Source organism: Gymnodraco acuticeps, unplaced genomic scaffold (genome assembly GCF_902827175.1).
Source record: "Gymnodraco acuticeps unplaced genomic scaffold, fGymAcu1.1, whole genome shotgun sequence".
In the NCBI taxonomy this organism is placed as follows: domain Eukaryota; kingdom Metazoa; phylum Chordata; class Actinopteri; order Perciformes; family Bathydraconidae; genus Gymnodraco; species Gymnodraco acuticeps.
Window position 1 is genome coordinate 10,054 of NW_022990874.1, and position 14,914 is coordinate 24,967.

Here is a 14,914-nt window from a genome sequence, read left to right on the forward strand (position 1 = left end):
CAACAATTATCAAATCGAAAGCTTTGCGATTTGATAATTGCATCATTTAAAATCGCGATTTCGATTTAAAATCGATGAATCGTTGAGCCCTATACCACACACACCTACACACTGTACCACACACACACACACACACACACACACACACACGGTACAACACGCACCTACAGCTCCTAAAGCATATCATATATATCAGGATACAGCCGCTGTGTATTTTATTATGTGAAGCACTAAATGTTCTTAGAAACATCTGGATTCTCTCTCTCTCTTTTTCTCTCTCTCTCTCTCTCTCTCTCTCTCTCTCTCTCTCTCTCTCTCTCTCTCTCTCTCTGTCTCTTCTCTGTCTCTGTCTCTGTCTCTGTCTCTGTCTCTGTCTCTGTCTCTCTGTCTCTGTCTCTCCTCTCTCCTCGGTTATAGCTCCTCCAGAGAGCCTCCTCTCTCCTCGGTTAGAGCTCCGCCAGAGAGCCTCCTCTCTCCTCGGTTATAGCTCCTCCAGAGAGCCTCCTCTCTCCTCGGTTAGAGCTCCTCCAGAGAGCCTCCTCTCCTCGGTTATAGCTCCTCCAGAGAGCCTCCTCTCTCCTCGGTTAGAGCTCCGCCAGAGAGCCTCCTCTCCTCGGTTATAGCTCCTCCAGAGAGCCTCCTCTCTCCTCGGTTATAGCTCCTCCAGAGAGCCTCCTCTCTCCTCGGTTATAGCTCCTCCAGAGAGCCTCCTCTCTCCTCGGTTATAGCTCCTCCAGAGAGCCTCCTCTCTCCTCGGTTATAGCTCCTCCAGAGAGCCTCCTCTCTCCTCGGTTATAGCTCCTCCAGAGAGCCTCCTCTCTCCTCTCTCCTCGGTTATAGCTCCTCCAGAGAGCCTCCTCTCTCCTCGGTTATAGCTCCTCCAGAGAGCCTCCTCTCTCCTCGGTTAGAGCTCCTCCAGAGAGCCTCCTCTCCTCGGTTATAGCTCCTCCAGAGAGCCTCCTCTCCTCGGTTAGAGCTCCTCCAGAGAGCCTCCTCTCCTCGGTATAGCTCCTCCAGAGAAGCCTCCTCTCCTCGGTTATAGCTCCTCCAGAGAGCCTCCTCTCTCCTCGGTTAGAGCTCCGCCAGAGAGCCTCCTCTCTCCTCGGTTATAGCTCCTCCAGAGAGCCTCCTCTCTCCTCGGTTATAACTCCTCCAGAGAGCCTCCTCTCTCCTCGGTTATAGCTCCTCCAGAGAGCCTCCTCTCCTCGGTTATAGCTCCTCCAGAGAGCCTCCTCTCTCCTCTCTCCTCGGTTATAGCTCCTCCAGAGAGCCTCCTCGATGCTCGATCTTCGGTCGTCGAAGTGCATTTAGAGAAATGAGATGTCCTTCCGGGTCACTACCTTTATTACTCCTTTACCGGATTCGAGGAGGGGAAATTAGAAAAATTAGAAAGGGCCCAGGTGTTTCTTTTGTTGACTCCCTGCCTCTCTCCCCCCACCTCACAGGTTCTCTGCCAGGATGCCGCACTGAGCATGCTCAGAGCGCTGATCGTTGCCATGGTGATGTACGGAGGGGGGGGGCAGGCGTGCACCGGGGAGAACTGCTCCGCTAACAGCGAGTCCAAAGATTACTGCTATTCTGCCCGGATACGCAGCACCGTGCTGCAGGGGCTGCCCTTTGGGGGGGTGCCCACTGTGCTGGCTCTGGACTTCATGTGCTTCCTGGTGAGAAACACACACACACACACACACACACACACACACACACACACACACACACACACACACACACACACACACACACACACACACACACACACACACACACACACACACACACACACACACACACACACACACACACACACACACGTCAGTGTCTGGATTTGAATACAACATGTATATATTTTAAGAAGCCAGTTAAAATCTCCCGTTCTGTTACTCCAGTAGGTCTGAGAGGAAATAAGAGCACAGATACACTTTAGATTTTAGATTTATATACTTTAGTGATCCCAGTACAGCAGCATGTTGACAAGACATTACAAACAGTAAATAATAAACACATTTTATTTTTTATTCCATTCTATTTCAATGTAAATAATATTTATAGTTTTCTTAAAATACCTTTTTATCTGAGTTTGTAATCTTTGTTTACCTTTTATGTACGCACCACGACACCAAGTCAGATTCCTCGTACGTGTAAACCCACCTGGAGATAAACCTGATTCTGATAAATCAATATTACCAATAGCTATGAGACATGTGTCAATAACAACTAGGGATGGGAACGATTCATCGAATATTCGAAATTATTCAGGTTTCGAATATGAGTTTTGAATATTTTTATACATTTTTTTTTTGTTTTGGGAGTGATGCCTAAGTTGATTACATATTATCAAATTGAATAATTAAATGTATATGACAGTGCCATAGCTAAGTGTGTTAGGTGACGTCTAAAGGTGTGTTTTGCTCCGCTCACCGGTCCCTCACAGCTTGCAGAGCTGCAGGTGCTGATCTCTCTCTCGCGTCCGGTTATACTTCACTTGCGTTTATGACCAAATCCATCAGATCTAGTTCTAGCCAATGATATGGCTGCTGCCCCTCCCTACACGCAGATCACGCAGACTCAAACCGAATCTTAGGCCCAAATGCGCTCCGCAGCCGTTGCGAGGTTCCGGCGCTAACAGTTCATGAGCGTGCTCCCCCGCCCCCTGTCAACACTCGCTGCTTGGCAACCGTGTGTGGCGGCAAAGTGCATAGACATTTTGACAGGAGAGATTTAGTTTTGCCGGTATTCAACATATTTTACCAGTCATAGTCCGGTAATTATTTACACTCTAAGAAGAGTCCTACGTCATGGCGTCAAAAAGGAGTAATGTGTGGAAATATTTGGACCAGGTTAGTGAGTGCGGTGTAGAGGTCAAACTATGCCAAATTAAACTATACATGCTATACATGCTATACCTTGCTATACCCGCAACCTCCGTTCCAGCTGAGAGGGTCTTCTCTCCAGCTGGCCTGATTGTGAATCGCCTCCACATGAAAGCTGTAGGCCTATAGCTGTCAAACTGTGATCACCAGTTCAATACATTTGACTAATTTGACTTGGTTTCTAAACTTATTTGAACATGTATTTATTTATTTCCAAAAGTTATTGGAAAAAAAAAATTTAGAAATTTTTTTTTTTACCCAATTATTTTTTTTCTAGGATATGTACATTTCAGTTAACCGGTTAACCGTTTTTTGGGGGGTCGAATATTCGAATATACATTTGCTTTCAAATTCCCATCCCTAATAACATCAACCTCTGTCACACAGAGGATAATCAACAGCTGGTGTTAAAGTAGCTCTCCTGATGCATTGTGGGGGCTGTGGTGTTCACTGACTGTAGGAAAAATCTATTCTGCAGCCTCATTGACACACACAGACACACACACACACACAGACAGACAGACACATGAAGAGGTTTGAATCTGACTGACAGGAAGCTCTTCCTCCTCCTCTTCAGGTGCTGCTCTTCGTCTTCTCCATCCTGAGGAAGGTAGCGTGGGATTATGGCCGCCTGGCGCTGGTCACTGACGCCGACAGGTAAACACACCTTGTGCTTTCTCCTCTGATATTCAACTGTTTACAATTAAGATTCTAGGGTTTTATTCCTATCCACCCAAAAACATCGTGCAGTACTTAATGAGCATCACGTGACCAACCTCTGGCTCTTAGCACTGTGATCCATGTTCATGCTCAACTCTCTGACTGCTTCTTCACATTTTACCTGGCAATACACTTGATTCTTATTCTGCTGTATCATCATATGCACAGTAGCTACAGTGTAGTTATGGCAATGAAAATCTTAGGTCCCAAACTCTTTAAAGGTGGGGTAGGTCATTCACTTCGGAAACACTTGTTGTTATATTCCATGGAATGCTCTTAACGTCCCGATAGCAATGAATATCTGAAGTGCTTTGAAGCCGTGGCGCTGTAAAAAGCTCGACCAATCATCTGAGGCTAAAGTAACTGGATGGCCTACCTGCCTGTCAGCCTTCCATCGGGGCACACACTGATCTCTGCCCTCATTGGTCATGTGCGTGTGTGTTGGAGGAGGGGCTCTGTGAGGAAGTCTGAAGGAAGGGGCAGATGTTTTTCGGCTGCGTACTTTCAGATTCTAGCGCCCTCGAGCTTCTCCGTTCTTACCGACCTTTAACCTTCAGTTTAAAGAAACACTGAGACATCTATGGGAAAGACATTCTCTGATCTGTTTGGTGTTAGGAGCAAAACACACCCTTGACATGTTTTTTATATATCTGTATATATCTGAGACCCATTATACCTTAAAATAGCATGATAGGAGACCTTTAGGTTATATGATGAATATACAAAGAACGTGAGATTTATATATACAATAACAAATCTTGGAAATTCTCCAAAAAAAGGTTAATTTACAAGAAAAAGTCATGTTTGTTGTGTTTCACCAGGTGTTAATAAAGTTTGTTTTGTTCCTGCTGTTAATAACGTGTATTTGTTGTGAGTGACTGTGTTCTTCCCCTGAAGACTGAAGCAGCGCTTCAGTGAGGACGAGCGGGAATAGTACGTTGCTGCTCCGCCATGTTTGGTTTGTCCTAACGACTTCCTCTGGTTCATTAACAGGAGCTGCTCTCTGATTGGTGCACTAACACCTCCTCTTACTCCTTTCTCCTTCTTCTTCGTTGGTACAGGGGTTACTGGTGCCACCTCTCTGGTGTATGAAGGTGATCAGTGCCACATGTATAGATGAGGGTCTGATATCTGAGTTATACATCAAGTGATCAGGAGAGTGCTGCCCCCTACTGAAGTACACACTTTGCTACCTGGAGTGTGTACTCAGTGTAAAGTACTTTAAGTAGGTAAAAGTACTCTTTCTGCAGAACACTAACATTATTTATCTGACACCTTTTGCGGTAGTCGACAAATTACATTTTTTGTTTTCAATTAATTTAGTTTGATTGAACTAAGATTTTTTTTTAAATGGGAAATAATAAATATTAAAGCGGATGTTAAAACATCAACACTCACATGTGGCACTAATCACCTCTCATACACCATCAACACTGGTGTGTGTGGGTCTGGATCACTGTCGGCAAATGTTACGCTAACAGATGTGGTGCTAACATTTGATTCTTACTGATGTGGTGCTAACATTTGATGCTAACGTGTGATGCTAACATGCGATGCTAACCCTGCTCCCACACTTTGCTTCATTTGATACGTAACGTCAGCCGGCGGCGAGACAGAGATAACTATGAGCCAGTGAAAAGGTAACGGGTCGAACGTGTTTATCTCCGTGTCGTGACCCCGTGACCCCGTGCTAGCTATATAGTTAGCTGCTTAGCTAACTCCAAACATCCAGAGGTGGGAGAAGTACCATAAATACTGCATATAAAAGTACTACTTTTAAAAAAATACTACCTTTAAAGTCCTACCATCAATGTTTACATTAAAGTAATAGATAAGTATTCCCAGGCCAATTTCAAGTATTACAAATAGTTTATTTATTGTATTTGAGATTAGCAAAATACAGAATTATTCTTAGTTAATTGTAATGAAGTGAAAGCACTTGTTCTACTGAATGTGCTTTAGTAGTAAGAGAGGAGGACTTGTATTTAGAGTAACGAGCTAGCTTCAAAGCAGCGCATAACGAGCTAGCTTCAGAACGAGCTAGCTTCAAGGCAGCGCAGAACGAGCTAGCTTCAAGGCAGCGCAGAACGAGCTAGCTTCAAAGCAGCGCAGAACGAGCTAGCTTCAAGGCAGCGCAGAACGAGCTAGCTTCAAGGCAGCGCAGAACGAGCTAGCTTCAAAGCAGCGCAGAACGAGCTAGCTTCAAGGCAGCGCAGAACGAGCTAGCTTCAAGGCAGCGCAGAACGAGCTAGCTTTAAGGCAGCGCAGAACGAGCTAGCTTTAAGGCAGCGCAGAACGAGCTAGCTTCAAAGCAGCGCAGAACGAGCTAGCTTCAAGGCAGCGCAGAACGAGCTAGCTTCAAAGCAGCGCAGAACGAGCTAGCTTCAAAGCAGCGCAGAACGAGCTAGCTTCAAGGCAGCGCAGAACGAGCTAGCTTCAAGGCAGCGCAGAATATTTGCAATTTAGAACAAAATGAAACTGTTTATTTTTAACGTGTTGCACCCTGACGACCATCCTATCCTCACCGTGCTGTTTTATTGCAGCTGTGTCAATAAAGGTGTGTGTTTCTACTTCCTGTTAGCTCCCTCTGTCTTCAGCAGGGCGGCTACATGCTAACAGCTAACGGCTCACTTCCTGTTTCACAGCGTTGCCTCGGCGATGCATTCGGAGACTCCGGACCGATACGAGCGACTCACCTCCGTCTCCAGCTCCGTGGACTTCGACCAGAGGGACAACGTGAGACTCCTTTACTCCTCCTTTATCCCCCTTGTCTCATCCCCCCATCACCTCCTCTCCTCCTGACTCTTCTCTGTGTCTGCAGGGTTTCTGCTCCTGGCTGACGGCCATCTTCAGAATAAAGTGAGTATCATCTAATATCAATTTAAGTCAACAACAACAATTCCCCCCTCCTGTAGGGATGAGGAGATCAGCGAGAAGTGTTAGCTAGAGGATGATGGTGGTGATGATGATGGTGGTGATGAAGATGATAACCTCCTTTTCCCCTCTCTCTCCAAGTGAGGTTCTTACCCTCATTACCTCTGCCCGCCCTACCACCTGTCCTCTGGACCCTATCCCTTCAAACCTCCTTCAGACTATCGCTCCTGATATTCTACCGTTTCTCACCCATTTCATCAACACTTCTCTAACTTCTGGTCACTTTCCAAACAGTCTCAAGGAGGCAAGAGTAAACCCTCTCCTAAAGAAACCCACTCTCAACCCGTCTGATGTTATAAACTACAGGCCTGTCTCTCTCCTCCCGTTCCTGTCTAAATCACTTGAACGCGCTGTCTTTAAACAACTCTCCTGCTATCTCCATCAGAACAACCTTCTGGATCCGCACCAGTCTGGTTTCAAGGCAGGTCACTCCACAGAAACTGCTCTCATTGCTGTCACGGAGGAACTGCACACTGCTAAAGCAGCCTCCCTCTCCTCTGTCATCATCCTTTTGGACCTGTCTGCTGCATTCGACACGGTGAATCATCAGATCCTCCTTCGCACTCTCCAAGAACTTGGAGTTTCAGGCTCTGCACTTTCCCTCCTCACCTCATACCTCAAAGACCGCACCTACAGGGTCACTTGGAGAGGGTCGGAGTCTGACCCTTGTCAATTAACTACAGGGGTCCCTCAGGGCTCTGTTCTTGGTCCCCTCCTCTTCTCCTTGTACACAAACTCGCTCGGATCTGTCATTAGCCCGCATGGTTTTTCTTACCACTGCTACGCTGACGACACCCAACTAATTCTGTCCTTCCCCCGCTCAGAGACCCAGGTCGTCGCACGCATCTCTGCTTGTCTAGCTGACATCTCTCAGTGGATGTCTGCTCACCACCTCAAGCTCAGCCTTGACAAGACTGAGCTGCTCTTCCTTCCGGGAAAAGATTGTCCCACTCTTGACCTAACAATCAACATCGGCCCCTCTGTTGTTTCCCCGACTCAGACTGCAAGGAATCTGGGTGTGACCCTAGATAACAACCTGTCCTTCACTGCAAACATCGCTGCTACAACCCGCTGCTGCAGATACACGCTTTACAACATCAGGAAGATACGTCCCCAGCTGACTCAGAAAGCGACTCAGGTTCTGGTCCAGGCTCTCGTCACCTCACGCCTAGACTACTGCAACTCCCTCCTGGCTGGTCTACCTGCATGAGCCATCCGACCTCTGCAGCTCATCCAGAATGCAGCGGCTCGTCTGGTCTTCAACCTTCCTAAATGTTCCCACACCACTCCGCTCCTCCGCTCCCTTCACTGGCTTCCGGTAACTGCTAGAATCCACTTCAAGACACTGGTACTTGCTTACCATGCTGCGAATGGATCTGGCCCTTCCTACATCCAGGACATGGTTAAACCGTACACCCCAGCGCGTGCACTCCGCTCTGCATCAGCCAAACGACTCGCTGCACCCTCGCTGCGAAGGGGACCCAAGTTCCCATCAGCAGAAACACGTGGGTTTGCTGTCCTGGCTCCAAGATGGTGGAATGAGCTCCCCATTGACATCAGGACGGCAGATAGCTTACACACCTTCCAGACTGAAAACTCATCTCTTTCGACTCCACTTCGAGCGATAGAACTATTAACAAAGCACTTATATACTAACAAAGGGCTGGCTTATCTAAAGCCAGTTGAGTAGCACTTGAAATGTTTGGCTCTATGAAACCTGATGTACTTTATGATTCTGTTTTCTTCAAGGTTGTGTCTTCCTGGTCGAATGTACTTATTGTAAGTCGCTTTGGATAAAAGCGTCAGCTAAATGCAATGTGATGTAATGATGATGATGATAATGATGCCCCCCCCCCCCCCCCTCCTGCAGGGATGAGGAGATCAGAGAGAAGTGTGGAGAGGATGCAGTTCACTACCTCTCGTTCCAGAGGCACATCATTGGGCTGCTGGTGGTGGTGGGGGTCCTCTCAGTGGGCATCGTGCTGCCTGTCAACTTCTCTGGAGACCTGCTGGGTGAGAGTCTATACTCACTATATACATCTATATATATATATACACACGGAGAGAGAGAGAGAGAGATCGATCACCGGTTCCGATTGTTGTTGTTAGCATCTGGTGCTAGATCAGAGCTAACGGCCATAAGGAGCTGTGGACAACAAGGTGGAGGAGAGCTCTCTCCTGTCAGACTGAGAGGCTGATAACAGCTCAGCGAGGTGAGGGACTCTCTGAGGGTTGAGATAGTTCACTTTAACTTTAGTCTAAGTTATCTCAGTGAGTCTCAAATTGTTTGGTCACCTATGTAAACTAAAATAAACTAAATACTGTGACATTTTATTACACATGTGCAAGGAAATACATTCATGATATCAAAATTACATAAAAGATCCTCATAAGTGTGTGGAGAAGTTTTGGATGAATGCAGTATGAGCAGTAAATAAATCCTGCAGTCGTTAAAAACATTACGTGTGTGTATGTGTGTGTGTGGTGGGTTTTAGTCCGAATTATCAGTAAAGACGCCCTGTGGAGCCGGGTGTACCCCCGCCCCCCCTCTAAAGAAGGTAACAGCTACATGCTACTGTTAGCATCGTGTTGTTAGGATACTAATGCTAGCGTCCTGGTGTTAGCATCGTGGTGTTCGGATACTAGTGTTAGCATCGTGGTGTTAGGATACTAGTGTTAGCATTGTGGTGTTAGCATCGTGTTGTTAGGATACTGGTGTTAGGATACTAGTGTTAGCATGTGTGGTGTTAGCTTCGTGTTGTTAGGATACTAATGTTAGCATCGTGGTGTTAGGATACTAGTGTTAGCATCGTGGTGTTAGGATACTAGTGTTAGCTTCGTGGTGTTAGGATACTAGTGTTAGCATCGTGGTGTTAGGATACTAGTGTTAGCATCGTGGTGTTAGGATACTAGTGTTAGCATCGTGGTGTTAGGATACTAGTGTTAGCTTCGTGGTGTTAGGATACTAGTGTTAGCATCGTGGTGTTAGGATACTAGTGTTAGCATGTGTGGTGTTAGCTTCGTGTTGTTAGGATACTAATGTTAGCATCGTGGTGTTAGGATACTAGTGTTAGCATCGTGGTGTTAGGATACTAGTGTTAGCATCGTGGTGTTAGGATACTAGTGTTAGCATCGTGGTGTTAGGATACTAGTGTTAGCTTCGTGGTGTTAGGATACTAGTGTTAGCATCGTGGTGTTAGGATACTAGTGTTAGCATGTGTGGTGTTAGCTTCGTGTTGTTAGGATACTAATGTTAGCATCGTGGTGTTAGGATACTAGTGTTAGCATCGTGGTGTTAGGATACTAGTGTTAGCATCGTGGTGTTAGGATACTAGTGTTAGCATCGTGGTGTTAGGATACTAGTGTTAGCTTCGTGGTGTTAGGATACTAGTGTTAGCATCGTGGTGTTAGGATACTAATGTTAGCATCGTGGTGTTAGGATACTAGTGTTAGCATCGTGGTGTTAGGATACTAATGTTAGCATCGTGGTGTTAGGATACTAGTGTTAGCATCGTGGTGTTAGGATACTAGTGTTAGCATCGTGGTGTTAGGATACTAATGTTAGGATACTAGTGTTAGCGTCCTGGTGTTAGGATACTAGTGTTAGCATCGTGGTGTTAGGATACTAGTGTTAGCTTCGTGGTGTTAGGATACTAGTGTTAGCATCGTGGTGTTAGGATACTAATGTTAGCATCGTGGTGTTAGGATACTAGTGTTAGCATCGTGGTGTTAGGATACTAATGTTAGCATCGTGGTGTTAGGATACTAGTGTTAGCATCGTGGTGTTAGGATACTAGTGTTAGCATCGTGGTGGTAGGATACTAGTATTAGCATTGTGGTGTTAGGATACTAATGTTAGCATCGTGGTGGTAGGATACTAGTGTTAGCATCGTGGTGTTAGGATACTAGTGTTAGCATCGTGGTGTTAGGATACTAGTGTTAGCATCGTGGTGTTAGGATACTAGTGTTAGCATCGTGGTGTTAGGATACTAATGTTAGCATCGTGGTGGTAGGATACTAGTGTTAGCGTCCTGGTGTTAGGATACTAGTGTTAGCGTCCTGGTGTTAGGATACTAGTGTTAGCATCGTGGTGTTAGGATACTAGTGTTAGCATCGTGGTGTTAGGATACTAGTGTTAGCGTCCTGGTGTTAGGATACTAGTGTTAGCGTCCTGGTGTTAGGATACTGGTGTTAGCGTCCTGGTGTTAGTATTGTGGTGTTAGGATTAGTGGTGCACGATAATTATCGGCCCGATAATTATCGGTCCGATATTAGGAATTATGACGTCATCCCGATAAACCCGATACCAGTATTAATAGCCCCGATAATATACAATATATTTCTTGGGTGGGAAAAAAGAAAGAAATACTGCGGTGTGGGTGGATTGGGATGAGGGGCGCTTGTTTTTCACTCGGCTCCTTCCGTTTTGCCAGTACTGTGGTATTAGTGGTTTAGGAAGAGGGGAGTTCTTCACTAATCCAGCGCTCCCTAACTCATGCCTGGCTGTGACGTAAATGGTGTGCGACCGTGAAGCCAGGACAGTAAACAAACATGTCGCCGGTAGTATGGGACTATTTCAAAGTTTCAGAGTTAGATAGTTCTCTTGCTATTTGTATTAACAAATGCAGAAGTTCCACGAGGAGGGAAAAGGCAACGAGCTATAATACTTCCAACCTGATTAGTCACCTGAAACATCGCCATCGCTACGATGGTGTGTTAAAAGCGTACGAAGACGCCTGCGCTGCTAAACTAGCGGCGAATCCAAAGCCAGCTGCAAAGGCACCGGGGCTTTTACCTATCGACGAGGCTTTTGGAAAAGGCAAGAAGTTTGCCAGATTTGTTTGGGAAAATAAATATGGTCACTTTGAAGAGTCAAAACTGTTCTTGGCTTTGTTTTGTTCATAGTAGTAACGCTCATGTCATTTGCTCACTACTAGTCTTTTTACCACCAAGTGTGCAAAAACTACAGGTACATTTAATATATATATATATATTATATTATTATCGGTATCGGTATCGGTCTTGAGAAGCAGGAAGTTATCGGTATCGGTTTCAAAAAACCAATATCGTGCATCCCTAGGATACTAGTGTTAGCATCGTGGTGTTAGCTTCGTGTTGTTAGGATACTAGTGTTAGCATTGTGGTGTTAGGATACTAGTGTTAGCATCGTGGTGTTAGGATACTAGTGTTAGCATCGTGGTGTTAGGATACTAGTGTTAGCGTCCTGGTGTTAGCATTGTGGTGTTAGGATACTAGTGTTAACATTGTGGTGTTAGGATACTAGTATTAGCATCGTGGTGTTAGGATACTAGTGTTAGCGTCCTGGTGTTAGGATACTAGTGTTAGCATTGTGGTGTTAGGATACTAGTGTTAGCATCGTGGTGTTAGGATACTAGTGTTAGCATCGTGGTGTTAGGATACTAGTGTTAGCATTGTGGTGTTAGGATACTAGTGTTAGCATCGTGGTGTTAGGATACTAGTGTTAGCATTGTGGTGTTAGGATACTAGTGTTAGCATCGTGGTGTTAGGATACTAGTGTTAGCGTCCTGGTGTTAGGATACTAGTGTTAGCATCGTGGTGGTAGGATACTAGTGTTAGCATCGTGGTGTTAGGATACTAGTGTTAGCATTGTGGTGGTAGGATACTAGTGTTAGCATCGTGGTGGTAGGATACTAGTGTTAGCATCGTGGTGTTAGGATACTAGTGTTAGCATCGTGGTGTTAGGATACTAGTGTTAGCATCGTGGTGTTCGGATACTAGTGTTAGCATCGTGGTGTTAGGATACTAGTGTTAGCATCGTGGTGTTCGGATACTAGTGTTAGCATCGTGGTGTTAGGATATTAGTGTTAGCATTGTGGTGTTAGGATACTAGTGTTAGCATCGTGGTGTTAGGCTACTAGTGTTAGCGTCCTGGTGTTAGCATCGTGGTGTTAGGATACTAGTGTTAGCATCGTGGTGTTAGGATACTAGTGTTAGCATCGTGGTGTTAGGATACTAGTGTTAGCGTCCTGGTGTTAGGATACTAGTGTTAGCATCGTGGTGTTAGGATACTAGTGTTAGCGTCCTGGTGTTAGGATACTAGTGTTAGCATTGTGGTGTTAGGATACTAGTGTTAGCATTGTGGTGTTAGGATACTAGTGTTAGCGTCCTGGTGTTAGGATACTAGTGTTAGCGTCCTGGTGTTAGGATACTAGTGTTAGCATTGTGGTGTTAGGATACTAGTGTTAGCATCGTGGTGTTAGGATACTAGTGTTAGCATCGTGGTGTTAGGATACTAGTGTTAGCATTGTGGTGTTAGGATACTAGTGTTAGCATCGTGGTGTTAGGATACTAGTGTTAGCGTCCTGGTGTTAGGATACTAGTGTTAGCATCGTGGTGTTAGGATACTAGTGTTAGCATTGTGGTGTTAGGATACTAGTGTTAGCATCGTGGTGTTAGGATACTAGTGTTAGCATTGTGGTGTTAGGATACTAGTGTTAGCATCGTGGTGTTAGGATACTAGTGTTAGCGTCCCGGTGTTAGGATACTAGTGTTAGCATTGTGGTGTTAGGATACTAGTGTTAGCATCGTGGTGTTAGGATACTAGTGTTAGCGTCCTGGTGTTAGCATCGTGGTGTTAGGATACTAGTGTTAGCATCGTGGTGTTAGGATACTAGTGTTAGCGTCCTGGTGTTAGGATACTAGTGTTAGCATTGTGGTGTTAGGATACTAGTGTTAGCATCGTGGTGTTAGGATACTAGTGTTAGCGTCCTGGTGTTAGGATACTAGTGTTAGCATCGTGGTGTTAGGATACTAGTGTTAGCATTGTGGTGTTAGGATACTAGTGTTAGCATTGTGGTGTTAGGATACTAGTGTTAGCGTCCTGGTGTTAGGATACTAGTGTTAGCGTCCTGGTGTTAGGATACTAGTGTTAGCATTGTGGTGTTAGGATACTAGTGTTAGCATCGTGGTGTTAGGATACTAGTGTTAGCATCGTGGTGTTAGGATACTAGTGTTAGCATTGTGGTGTTAGGATACTAGTGTTAGCATCGTGGTGTTAGGATACTAGTGTTAGCGTCCTGGTGTTAGGATACTAGTGTTAGCATCGTGGTGTTAGGATACTAGTGTTAGCGTCCTGGTGTTAGGATACTAGTGTTAGCGTCCTGGTGTTAGGATACTAGTGTTAGCATCGTGGTGTTAGGATACTAGTGTTAGCGTCCTGGTGTTAGGATACTAGTGTTAGCGTCCTGGTGTTAGGATACTAGTGTTAGCATCGTGGTGTTAGGATACTAGTGTTAGCGTCCTGGTGTTAGGATACTAGTGTTAGCGTCCTGGTGTTAGGATCCAGGATTTAAAAAACATGAAATCACATTTGCAGTAAAGATTAAATGCTGTGACATTTCTCTACGTTGTTCTGTTAAAGATATTATTATTTCAGACTCTGTGTGTGTGTGTGTGTGTGTGTGTGTGTGTGTGTGTGTGTGTGTGTGTGTGTGTGTGTGTGTGTGTGTGTGTGTGTGTGTGTGTGTGTGTGTGTGTGTGTGTGTGTGTGTGTGTGTGTGTGTGTGTGTGTGTGTGTGTGTGTGTGGATTTTAGTCCGAATTATCATTAAAGAGGCTCCGTTGAGCCGGGCGGGCCCCCGCCCCCCCTCGAAAGAAGGTAACAGCTAAGGGCTACTGTTAGCATCGTGGTGTTAGCATTGTGGTGTTAGCGTTAGCACTAAGCTCCTCCCCCTGCACCCTCCGGACCTCGAGCAGCTTCCTGTCTGCAGCATCATGGCTCCAATGATAGAGCATTTAAAAACAAATGAATCTGCAGAATAAAAGTTACAGTGCCATAAATCATCAAAAAATAAAACGCAAGTTCAGATTCTTGATTTTATTTGACAAACATTTAAAAAAGTGCCCGTCTCATTATAAATAATTTCTTGATGTTACTACATGATCTGGTTTTGCACACGGCTCACACTTTATTTTGACTTATTTTAATGAGAATTTGATGAAATAAAATGTATGTTTTTACCTTTGTTTGTTAATTTCTTCACTGACGGAGGCGTTTAAGGACCGTTAGAAACATAAACATCTGTTTAAAAAATAGTTTTTACATTTTCTGGATATGGTTTTTGGTATAATCTTTTCAATTACAGAAAATAGTTAAACAAACATATAAATAAACCAAATAAATATCGTACTCAGATGCTGCAGCTGCTAAATAAATGATGAGTTTATTGAAACAAGAAGCTGTCAGATAAATGTATTTCCTCTGTGATTAGTAGACGTATAAAGTAGCAGGAAGTAGAAGTACTCCAGTAAAGTACCTCCTGTGTGTACTGCAATATCTGTGTTGTGTGTATTTTTTAATGTTACCCTGAAGAATCTCAGCCCCTCCTTTTTATGTTTATCTTAAACAAT

At 44.9% G+C, this 14,914-nt stretch overlaps 1 protein-coding gene across 1 annotated transcript in view; it reads left to right on the plus strand.

Annotated features, from left to right (window-relative positions):
• Window positions 1–1,415: 1,415 nt before the first annotated feature.
• The window catches only part of LOC117557506 (CSC1-like protein 2), a gene marked incomplete at its 3' end in the record, with an annotated part of 29,884 nt that continues 16,385 nt past the window's right edge, over window positions 1,416–14,914 (plus strand). Inside the window, exons 1-6 of the mRNA XM_034233382.1 lie at window positions 1,416–1,664; window positions 3,448–3,527; window positions 4,488–4,523; window positions 6,236–6,326; window positions 6,412–6,449; window positions 8,395–8,537. Coding sequence (XP_034089273.1) covers window positions 1,473–1,664; window positions 3,448–3,527; window positions 4,488–4,523; window positions 6,236–6,326; window positions 6,412–6,449; window positions 8,395–8,537 — 580 coding nt within the window. The remainder of the gene's footprint in view (window positions 1,665–3,447; window positions 3,528–4,487; window positions 4,524–6,235; window positions 6,327–6,411; window positions 6,450–8,394; window positions 8,538–14,914) is intronic.